This window comes from Gymnodraco acuticeps, unplaced genomic scaffold (assembly GCF_902827175.1).
Source record: "Gymnodraco acuticeps unplaced genomic scaffold, fGymAcu1.1, whole genome shotgun sequence".
In the NCBI taxonomy this organism is placed as follows: Eukaryota; Metazoa; Chordata; class Actinopteri; order Perciformes; family Bathydraconidae; genus Gymnodraco; species Gymnodraco acuticeps.
In genome coordinates, this window is record NW_022992351.1 from 2,223,782 (window position 1) to 2,236,154 (window position 12,373).

The 12,373-nt window shown below is 39.0% G+C and overlaps 1 protein-coding gene across 1 annotated transcript; it reads right to left on the minus strand.

The window, feature by feature from the left end:
• Nucleotides 1-633: 633 nt before the first annotated feature.
• Nucleotides 634-4,962, minus strand: ssr4 (signal sequence receptor, delta). Its single transcript, XM_034209593.1, has 6 exons — nucleotides 4,749-4,962; nucleotides 4,426-4,544; nucleotides 4,260-4,334; nucleotides 3,788-3,877; nucleotides 3,605-3,670; nucleotides 634-1,278 (listed from the first exon to the last, which is right to left on the minus strand). The coding sequence occupies exons 1-6, from the start codon at nucleotides 4,795-4,797 to the stop codon at nucleotides 1,174-1,176; spliced, it is 504 nt and encodes a 167-aa protein (XP_034065484.1). The 5' UTR covers nucleotides 4,798-4,962; the 3' UTR covers nucleotides 634-1,173.
• Between the last annotated feature and the right edge of the window lie 7,411 nt (nucleotides 4,963-12,373).

The window sequence follows — 12,373 nt, forward strand, 5'->3', positions numbered from 1 at the left end:
GGTCAATACAACACAGACGCTCTACATCCTCCAACTGATTTAACACCTGAAACAGGTTCCCCGTTTACGTACACTGAGACGGAATAGAAACAGCTGCTGTGTTCAAACATAAAAGTACTAGTGCGCCAGTCATGACTCTCCACTGCAGACAGAAATAGCCCCCTACGTCCACTGAGAGTTCGGCCACTCCAAGTTGATCATGTTTGAAGCAACGAAAGGGTTATTCTTCATGGTTTGTTAACTAAATCATATTTAATAAGTATGTGGGATGCACATTTTAATCTGAATCAAATATTCTAGAGTAATTTCAGTTTTCAGCATTAACAGCTAGATATAATACTTTAAATGTTTTTGTCAGATTTGAAGTGGACAGAAACTGGGGCTTTGAGATTTTTTCTATTAACATAATTTGTCCCTTTTTTATAATAACTAAATATGTTTGATCTAGATGAGGTCAGGGAATGTTGAATCCATTTACCATTGGCAAACAAAAAGAAGAGCAGAAACATTTAGAGATGGCATTTGTTGCTATGGAACAAGAGTACTTGAATCTCCAAGTCTGTGTTAGAGGAAAAGGAATTTATAGATGAGGCAGTCTGTCACTGGACGGAAAAAGGAAGCAACAAATTACACTGAATGAAAAACAAGTCATTTATTCAATCTGATGGAAAAGACAAAACACTCTACTTGCTCAGGCCAGCCACGTTATTGACATTTTATGTTTTGAGGTCTTGACCTCTGTTCTTGTTGTTCGGCATTTCCGTACAAATCCCACTCCCACGAGCCAGTGCATCCACACAGAAGGACAAGGCATTATCTAGTCTAAACGAAACAACATCTTTTAAGCAAGACTGCCTGAAGTATACTATGAATATTTGTTTTGTTTAGTCATGTGGGCCAGGTTTATGGTTTGGTTTTATCAACAAAAATTACAAAATTCCATCATATTTGCAGGACAAACTTGTGACGAAATTCATCGGAAAAACTGATAAGACTGATGGCGGACAGACACAGTCTGGATAGAAAAAATAAAATAAGACTGCTGCTCCAGCTCCTCGTCTCAAAGCAGATCAAGTGGCAAAGTCCTCTCGGCTTGCCACCACAATGGATGATGGATCGTTGTTTGAGATCCACCAGATTTCAGTCTTTAACGATCCAGTGATTGTGAATCGTTTATGCCTGGATGGTGCTCTTTGCAGTGAAGGCCAGGTAGTAGACCAGGATCCCCATGAGGGCAGCCACCACCTCAGTCGCCACCCATGGGCCGTTCCACGCACCCTGGGGAGAGATTCACACATTTTAGAAACTGCTTATAAAAATGTTCAGAGGAACAGATGTTAAAAAGATATACATTCCAGTTCCTCTGGTTTTAGAAACACAAAGAGGCTGAGAGCAAAGTGGAAGACTTCTTTTTACAAGGCCTTATTCTACCGTTTTCAATAATACATTTCATTAAAAGAAACCGGCACGGTAAAGGTTACATTTTCTAAGGAGCAATAACAAAATAGTTCCCAAAATGTCAAAACAAGCCTTTCAGAGTGGCTACAACTGCTTAACCGAGTGTCTCTGTGGGCTTCATAGAAATGTGTTTTTCTTGAATGAAGGGATTCCAGCTATAAATCAGAAAAATAACCCTTTTGCAATATAATCAGCAAAGTGGCTGTTATAGTGCCATAAAGAGCACATGTTTTATTGCTCCCGTTTACATTCCTCCCGAGGCAAGTTTTAAACTAAAAGTACTGCCCTGTGGCTGTATGCCTCCCCCAACTGGTCAACTTGGAGTTTACACCCGTCCGTCCAAAATGTCAAGCTTCATCATTTTATTCTTTTAGACTTTGTGTAAAATTGTGGTGATCGGCATATACATTTTTGAGGTATAGTCTAAAGCAGTGGTTCTCAACTGGTCAGGCATCGGGACCCACTTTTTACTTGGTCAATACATCGCGTTCGCGACCCAACATTTTGAAGCACTCAAATCTATTCAACAAAAAATCGTGCTGTAATATATACGCTTTTCAGCATACAATATTAATAAAAGTGAAGTACAGTGCATATATCCCTTATATCCCTTCACAGAACTAAAGTATGCTTTTAAAAAAGGTTTAATGAGATGATGGAATCAAAGCTGAACTATATAAAAAGGCACGCATGCTGAAAACCCAACCCCAGCAGGGGGGTCTGGGGGGATTCTCCCCCAGGAGATTTTTAGAAATACTAACAAACTATGCATTCTGGTACTCTGAGAAGAAAATAAATAAATCTATTACTACCCGACATATTAATAATATTTTATGCCATTGTTTGTTTTTCACTTTGTTCTGACATCTTGCTGCGAGAAGAGTAAAGAGGAGATAGTCTGTGTGACTTACTTTAAATTGTGGGCAAGGGTAGATAGCTCCCATTGTTCTGTGACCTGTCAGTCATCAGACCGGGGGTCATATTTCATTATGTGTTCATTTCTATCTGAAGTTGTAACCATGGATGTATAAAGAATAGTTCTACTGCAAAGTTATTCTCCGTGGGGACTTCCGGCAACAATCTTGATTCTGATTGGCCAGAAGACTTGAAAAAACATCAGCAAAGATATTTTATTGAGAAGATGATCACTATGTGACAGAAGTTTTCAAAACCGTTTATGGTCTCCGGTACTTCCAGTCCAACGCCGACTGCATGCACAACGTTAGAAAATCGGGCCTTCAAAATAAAAGTTTTTCCCCACACATCCGCGACCCACTCGAAACGGGTCCGCGACCCACCAGTTGAGAACCACTGGTCTAAAGCACATTTGGCGATGTCAGGGACATTGACTTTTGTCCACTAAATTATAACCAGCACTTCTTTGAGTCCAAGTGGACCTTTTTGACAAAAAAAGGGAAAACCTGTTAACAGTTTTACTTTTTCTTGTTCGGCATTTAAAAAAAGAAAAGAAGATACTAACAAATGCATATTCCATGTTGTAAAATGAGAGTTAGAGATGCACCTTTTGCATTCACCTACATTTCCTCCAAAACGGCACCATGTTACAGGACCTCCGTGATGTTGTCCACAGCTTAATAAGACTTGGAGGTTTTACAAAATGCAAGCTTTGAGTCTTCTTCATTCAAACTGAAGCACTTCTTTACCAACAACATGATGTGTGGCTGTTGTGTGCCCAACATGTTTACATGTGACCGGATATACGACACTGAATGGCTGGTCACGGAAAAACGACAATCAACTGACAACAGGGCGGTCTCTGCTACTGACCAAACAATCGGTTAATCTCTGAAGACGTAAAATTAACCTTGAACTACGAGTGTTTGTGGATCTCATTTAACCGTCTATGGAGCAGCTCCAGGGTCTGTCTCTAAATCAGTACAGTCAGATACAATACAAATGTTGTACTGATGAAAATGATTCTATATCTATCTTCTATAAAAATGTACTTATAGAAACATTAATTTGTGCAAAATACTTTTTTTAACTGACTGTCTCATAGAAGTATGACCATTTTCATCTGTAATGTTTTCTGAAGATTCTTTGAGAAATAATAAACTGACTTCTTTCCAAACACTATGATTGTGTATAAACACAGGTCCGATCTGAAGGTGTAAAAAGGACTCACCCTGTGGTCAATGTTGACGGAGAAGAGAGGCTGAATGGCATTTACATCTTCGTTGTTTCTCTGGGCCTGAAACAAAAGAGATGCATGCGATTTTAAAACTAACTTGCCAAACACAAATCATTTCAAATACAATGGAGGTCAGTGGCATAAGTATGAGCTTATCAAAAAACATTCATCACTAACCTTGCGGAGGGAACTGTAGGACTCCTCATCGAAGAATTTCACCTGATATGTTCCAGAGCTGGCCTGTTTGTGAGGAAGACTCCAAGAAACCTGAGGAAATAAATCACATGCTGACAAATGCTTTGGTGATAAACTCTAGGCTTTAAGAGATGGTCACCTGAAGTACAATTATTTTTAGATTGTCTTTTTTGTTTGCCATTATTGAAGAATACATCATCAGCTTTATTGAAGAGACTCAAGGTCCATTTTTAAAAGACATACAACACTCAAATAAAGCTGAAAGTACACAGGGAAGTGAGAAAGAATAGGGATGACCTGGAGCAAATTGATTGGCATTTCAATATAGGTGAATTATTTCAACATATTGACCCAGGGACATTGAACCTTTGAGCCTGGTTAAATCACTGCGGAAAACGTAATGTGTCAAGCAGCTTCGGCATGCACATATGAACATGAGGCCACACTTGCATACCTGGTACTTGCCAACATCCTGGCCTCTAGTCACAGGGAACTGTCTTCCGTTGACATCAGCATACAGAACCACACTCTGCAAAGGACAGAAATGGCCATCAGTCAGTCCATTACATCAACATATACATTCACACTGTCTGGTTGAAATGTTGAAGGTGGACTGTTACCTGGGCTCCGTTGGCACAGGCCAGGCTGAGTTCAACGATGAAGACCGACTCAGAGGAGATGACGGCGTCTGAGGTGGTGTAGGCCGACGGGGTGATCGCTGGGTCCGTGCAGCTCTCTCCTGTAACCACACAGTGTACAAGTTAGTGAATTAATCATCTGCACAAGATAACAGCTTAAACATGTCTCCAAGACTAATTTACCTCTTATTGAGATGACACATGGACGTGATTTGATGAACTAGCTAACAGTAGCTAGCTATGGTTGGTTAGCATTACAGGCTTATTAACCGGTAAATATGTCCCCTCGTCCCCCACTGACTTACCCGAGCAGGCAACCACTAGCAGGGCGAGGAAGGCGGCTATCCGAATCATGGCGGTGGTATCTGGGGGTTTTCTGGTGGGTTTTGTGTTGCTTCTTGGGTCCAGCTGCCAAACTGCACTGTTTCTTTCTCACTGACTGAAGGGAAGAAGTCCACCTCAGCTCTCCGGTTCAAGACCTCTGCGCATGCGCATCAATGACGTGGACTGTTGGGCCGCAGAGCATTCTGGGAAGTTACTATGTCGACACGTCATCCGAGTTAAACACATGTTTACAGTGAAACCTTTATATATTTATACAGTAGTCTATGAGTGAAACAGGTATTTTTGTTACACAAATTGTATTTATTATACATCAATATGGCACCGCTATTAAAAAGAGGAAGGCAATCAAAACCAAATGTGCATTTGATAAATACTTTATTTGAAATGTTACCTTTTTTTATCACAATTGTCTTTATACTTCTTTCTTTCTTTTTTTCACTAAAAACCTAACCGTGAGAAAGAAAAAAGGGTTTCTGTGTTAAAACTAATAATGTATTAATAAGTCCTTCAATATTTGGGGTCACATTATATTAAAAGTAGGCCTACAATTTTTCAAATCATATATTTTTAGAGACCCGAAAATGACAAATGAAATAGCAAACAAAATTAGTCAAAATAAAATAAAAACGAAAAAGTACACAGGGGTTGTTTGAAATGGCAAATGTCTATATGCATACATATCAACATACATATAGACAATACACATACACACATACATGTGTCAGTGTCCATACATACACACATATACATACATTCAATCGGTGTATAGAAACAGTCAAACAAGGGATGGTCGTCTTTGGGATATGTAAATTCTCCACTTTTTCCATATTTCCTCAAATGTGTTTTCCTGAAGCCTCATTGAGAAAGTGATTCTTTCCATAACATACATTTCATGGATTTTGTCGTACCAGTGGTCAAGAGAAGGGATGTCCGCTTTTAGCCATTTTCTAGTTATTACTTTTTTTGCTGCAACAGTAAGAATTCCAAATAATTGTTTTGTTTTGAGATTTGTGGGGATTGAATGTACGAGCCCAAATAGAAATTCGTCCCAGTTTAATGGGATTTTTTTCCTGTAGTACTATTTCAATTTCTAAATGGATCTTTTGCCAAAAAGTTACTATTAAAGGGCAAGCCCAAAACAAATGGTAGTGATGTGCTAACTGAGAACCACATTTCCTACAGCAGCTGGGGGGCCCTAGATGATGTGGTGACTGAGCAGGGCTGAAAAAGTACCTGCAAAGCATTTTCCAACTAAACATTTGATAGGTGCCTGAGCTAGAGATCTTCCATTGAAAAGTACAGTAATTTGTCCAGACTTCGTCAGGGATGATATTTTTGGTTTCGTTTTCCCATTTGTGTTTTATATAGAAAGTATTTTCCTTTTTAATATCTTGACGAGCTTTGTAAAGTTTTGAGATTACTTTCATCCCTTCGTCTGATGTGTATGCACTGGTGAAAACTATTAATAAAGGACCTTCAAGGGCCTTCTGGCTGTCTAACAGGGAACTATTTAAGTAGTGGCATACCTGTAGAAATACAAATATTCAATCCATATCGTTTTTTTAGTGTTTGAAAATCGATCATGGTTCCTTTGCTGAAAAATGTGCAATATGAAGTAAGGCCATGTTTGGCCCAACCTTTAAATGTGAAACAAATGTCAGATTTTTCCTTTGCAGGTTGTGATACAAATAAAATGTCTGATTTTCCTTTTCAGATTTTGAACAAGTGTATTTGAATGAAATAAATGTATTACTAAGTGCCTTACTCTTGAATAAAGCGTAATGAAGTAAACGTAAAGTAATGTTAAAGATTGAGGACACTGTAACTTTACAGTTTACAGATTGATCGATTCATCACTGCGAATTTATACCTTAAACTAGGAACCTTAGCTGGATCTCTCATGATTCTGATTTATACCTCAATTGGATTTCTCATAATCCTAAATTATACCTCAATTGATTTCTTATAATCCTAATTGTGTTTTTTAATAAGTAATTGCCTTAAAGTAAATCTTTAAGATGTAAGCTGATTTAGAATCTGTGTTTGATGAATGAGATTAACTGAGTGATAAATGATAAAAGATCTTATTTTTGAAACATATATTTTGCTATAATATTGTTGTATTTCATGTGTTTATTATTGTACCTTTTGACAAAAATACCAAGCACTGAAGAGAGATGATTTTTATTATGATTGACTGTGTTCAATCAGGGTGATTGAAGTGTTTTTCAATCTTGTTCTATTTTTAATGTAATGAATGTATCTGAGCCCACCCAACTCTGAGGACGCCTATTGATTTTAAGTATTGACTGAAATATTCTTAGACTAATGTTAATTGGTTATCAATAGATTGATAAAAAGAGTGAATCTGTAAGAGAATATTTTCATCTGATCTGTTTATAGAGTCTTTTATGGTTCCTTAGAGTCTGTGATACTGCAAACATCTGCTTGTAGTCACTCAAAGACTCCTCTGTAGGTTGAGGTCACAGGTCAAACGCTTCTCCTATGTCCGTGGGGGGTTTGAGACCTGGCAGCATCTCTTTGAGACAAGCAGACCATTGTCTCGCATCGGCTATTGATTTGGGTATACGCGGGCTTTCTGGAAGCCCGCCTCTCCTCGTGTTGGTTAGATGTTTTGTGTCTTTTGGTTCAGAGAGATCGCTGGTGAAACACGGGACGGTGTGCAACTAAGTGATCTCCCCGGCCGTATGTAATTAATGTACTGTGATCAATAAACTCTCGGTGCTTTTGGCTAACAACGGTTCCAGACTCCTTCATTCTACCTCAACATTGCAACAACAGAAGTTTACCTTCACAAAATCAAGATCATGTGAGCACCATCTTAATATCTTCTTTTCCTCCAGCAAGTCAATCCTGGTAAGGACCCTTAACCATAATTTTAAAGAGAGATTGATCCAGTGGTTATCTTTTTCCAGTACGTTTTCAACATGTCTTTTATCACCTAACCTTGCCTCGATTGGTACTCCTCCTGATACATTATTCTCGATTTCTTTCCATCTAGCCCTAGTCTGACTTGCACCAGCAGAACAAGCTGCTTAATTGGGCTGATATATAGTAGTCCTTCAAGCAGGGGAGCGATACTCCTCCCTTGTTTGTTGCTAGTAGAAGAGTACAGAATCTAATCCTTGGTTTCTTCCCCTGCCAAATGTACCTTGATATGGTTTTATCCCATTCGTTAAACTGCTTGTCTATGATTTCAATTGGTAGATTTTGGAAAAGGTATAAAAGCCTATACTGTAGGATGTTAATTTTCACTGATTCTAGTCGTGATTCAAAGCTCAGCACTGGGATTAAGTTCCATCTATTTATATCTTCTTTTATTTTCTGATTTAGAGGGTTGACATTTAGTGTATACAATTCCTTTGAATCTTTAGAGATGCTTACTCCCAGATATTTTAAGTGGTTCAGATCCCAATTAAGTTCAATGGTTTATATGTTGGCTTGGCTTGTAATTAAACCTCAGTATTTGGGTATTTGTTATATTGAGTTTGTACCCTGAGACAGAACTATAAGTGTCCAAACATTTCAATAAACTCAAAAATGATTAATCTGGGTTTGACATTAAAATATAATCAGCAAATAATGATAATTTATGGACAATTGGACATCCCTGTTGTGTCCCTCTCTCAAGGTTGAAAGAATTTGATATGGCTCCATTTATTGTTATTCTTGCATAAGGGTTGTACAATGCTTGAACAGTATTAATAAAGATCTTGTGAAAGCCAAACTTTTCAAGAACCTGGTATAGGAATTTCCAGCGCCATATAGAGAGAGAGTTACGACAGCGGAGGTCCAAAATGCTTGATCGTCACGTGGTTCACAGAGACTCAGAAAGTTCCCGGAAGTTCGTGGCGGGCCATTTGAATCACGATTCGAATGCATTAATACCAGGATATAAATGCAATTTTTGGTAATTAGTGGTCAATAAAGGTTTTGATTTGCAATATTTATACAACATATCGATATGTGTATGTAGTTACATCAATGTTTTTTGTTTTTTTTAAAAGTAAAATGTGCTAATATTTGAGGATTAAGATAAAATAAGAAGTACTTTATTGATACCAATTGGGGAAATGTTTACGCTGCAGCAGCAAAAGATAAGGCATTGTACATTAGACAGTTAAAAGACTAGAATTAAACAATCGAAAATGTAAACATTTTAAATAGAAATAACATAGCATTACAAAAAGTAGAAAATATACATAGTGTGAACAGCTATCTTACCTGTTAACATATACCTGTTAGGCTAACGTTGCCTTGGTTACAGAGCCTGTTGCTGTTGTTTATTGCTTTGAATTCTTTAAAACAAATATTATCTTCTTAAACCAGGGTTGCCAACTCTCACGCATCTGGCGTGTGACACACGCTTTCCCTCTCAATCTCACGCTCTCACGCTGCCCAAACTATTCTCACGCCAAAAACAAGAATACCGAAGACTAGAAACGGTTTTGAAAACTTTTGTCAGGCAGTGATCATCTTCTCAATAGAACATCTTTGATAATGTCTTCTGGCCAATCAGAATCAAAATAACGGCGTGGTGTTGTTCCAGGAAGTCCCGACGGAGAATACTTTTGCATTTGCTGTAGTAGCTACATCTCTATACATCGATACAACATTACGTGTTGATAGAAATCAACACGTAATGAAATAAGACCCCACGGTTTGATGATTGATAGGTGCAGGGACGTGCACAGGTACGGGCTAATGTTGCCAGGGCAACGGCCCGTTTGGCCTTTTTGGCTGACCTGCCCCTCTGGAGAGAGCGAGAATTAATTTTTTAATTTTTTCTGTTGTGGCCGAATCAACATGATAAGCCCACAATTAGTAGCGTCTCGCTGCGGGAAACACACTTTGTCAGCGCTGTCATCTGCCGGTGCGTTAAGACCACCTCAGTGTCGGATTTTGGAAACTTGATTTTGAGTTGTCTCATCATGGCAGTTAGGGTATAAGGGACAAACCAGGGGACTTTACTTCCTCTTGATACCGTTGGTTATTTACAAAAAAACACCTAAATATAGCCTACTTGTTGTGATTGTGTGTCTTTTCATCTGTAAACTCCGTCAACGGGGCCGCTCGCTCTCTTTTCTTGATTGCCCTCTCATGGGTGAATACTTCACTGTCCCGCTTCATTGTAGAATTTCTGCCATGTCTCTACCACTTTAGTTTGACCATCTCTGTTATTAAGTTACGGAATACTAAATAGCCTAAATAAGTAATTAGATACCGTACCGTTACTGGCTGCGCTCATAATGATAAGAATAAGAATAATGCGTATTGAACTGGTTTAATTAATTAGTGAGTTTATTTAAGGTAGCCTAGTTAGAAGCAGGGGTTAAATTGGGATTTGATATGTGGGGGGGGGGGGGGGGGCTCTGTGTGGAGGTGAGAGAGGGGGGGGGGGGGGGGCTGAGGTCGAGGTTCTCATTATTTGACCTTAAGGGATATAGGCCTACACTGTGGCCCTAAAGCAACTGCTCCATTATCTGTATCAAATACAGACATTGATGCCACCAAATGTCACAATAAAAATTGAAAGTAGGCTACTACAAATAAACTGGAATTCATTTACATCTTAAATTATGAATATATATACACAAAAAAAGGTTTACAAATATCCAACCTTCAAATTGCTTTTTTAAATCAATACTGCTCTGCACACTTGCTAAAGAACATTTGTGTGGAAATCTCAATTCATTTGTAGGGCTGCGTGAGTATGGCCAAAAGTATGGGAGTAAATCTCACTGTAAACTATGTAATCATCACCAAATTCTGTGTTATTATGACCGATCATAACTCAGCTTTATGCAGACATATTTAGCATGGTGTACAGGGCCGCTTCTTGGCATAGCGCAGGCGACATAGGCGGTCGCCTATAGGGCGCCAGATCTGGGGGGGGGGCGCTGCGCTGGCAGCTCTGGGAGGGAAACAAACATTTTGACTGTTTGCGCTCATCCTAATTTTCGACCTTGATGTAACAACATTCATAATTAAGTCAAGGTAACACCCTTTTCACCCCGGTTACACTTTTCATTTGCCCTGTACGATGGGCGCTGTAAGTGATGAAAGTGGGGGGTGTTGGCTTATCCGCAGCTCACAGTCAAAGTGGGTGTGGGATCGAGCGAGAGAGATAAATGCAATTTATGTAAACAAATATTTCCATGGCACTTTTTTATAATTATTGGGGTAAACAGGTTTGAAATCATTTCAATGTATACTATAGGACAGAAAACCAAAAATATCGTTTAAAACTTGAGAGATACAAAAATATGCATAAATAAACGTTAACTAGGTAAAATAAGATATGAATGAACAACAAAAATAAAATAAGTTGCATTTATTTGCTATTGGCTATGGTAGGTTATTGGTTATGTTCACATACTTATTTGATTATCAAAATGTAAACCAATCTTTTTCATATGGGTGTTTAGAGTTGTACCCCCTAGGTCAGGTCTCTAGTAATGTGTGCTCAAAGCGCACCCGATTGAAGCATTTTACTTTAAATGTTCAAACATTTCTTCCCGGGGGTGCATACCCCCGGTCCCCCCTAGAGGATGTGACGTCCACACCCCAATTCAAACATGTTCATACAATACCGAATACATTTGAAGCCTTTTTGATGTATATTACCAACATGTCAATACGTTTCTGTTTTTGTAGTATATTGGTCTTTTGTAGAGATTTTTCATTTATTCTTTATATATTCTATTGTGTATTCCTTGGGTACTTTTATCTTTTCTACTGAACGATTTTCTGGCAGGGGGGGGGGGGGGCGCCAGCTAAAATCTCGCCTAGGGCAGCAAATTGGTTAGAACCGGCCCTGATGGTGTAGGAAACGGGCTCCGTGTTACAAGACGGGTCGGGGGTTTGGCGGTACCACTGCAGACTCTCTGCACACACACACACACCGCTGCAGACTCTCTGCACGAAGGAGCCACGGTGCTGCAGCTCCTGATCGGAGCAGAGACACACGTTCACTAAGCAGAAAAACGATATCCTGTCACAGAGATCTGCTATTTTAAATGTTAAAGTCAACACATATCGACCCTAAATAAAGTCTATATTAAGAACGAGAGATGTTTTGACATTATGGCTTAAACAAATGACAAATGAGTGAGGGCGATGACGTCAGAGCATCGTCCTATGTGCCGGGGCTGAGCCCCGGACAGCCCCGGCCCAATTTAACCCCTGGTTAGAGGCCCTATTTTATCAGTATGTCTGGACTGCACAGCAGTTACAATGGTCAAACTACATTAGAACAGAATTGTCCCCATTTTGTCTTTAATAGTTACTAACATTAGATATTTTAATGAGATATGGACCGCAAAACAAAAAATGTCCCTGATTTTCATTTTTGAAATTAAGTCACCGAATGCAAGTAGTCGCCTTCGCTTATTTTGTTATGAGATGTGAATTACTGTTCAATTTAGTTGATGTAATAATCATTTGGTTTCTTTTACATTAAAAAAAGGTTTTTTTTCGGGGGGAGGCCCTTTTTCCAGTTTAGAGCAATAGCCCCTCCAAATGTCTGTGCACGTCCCTGGATAGGTGTGTGGGCTGTTGTAAT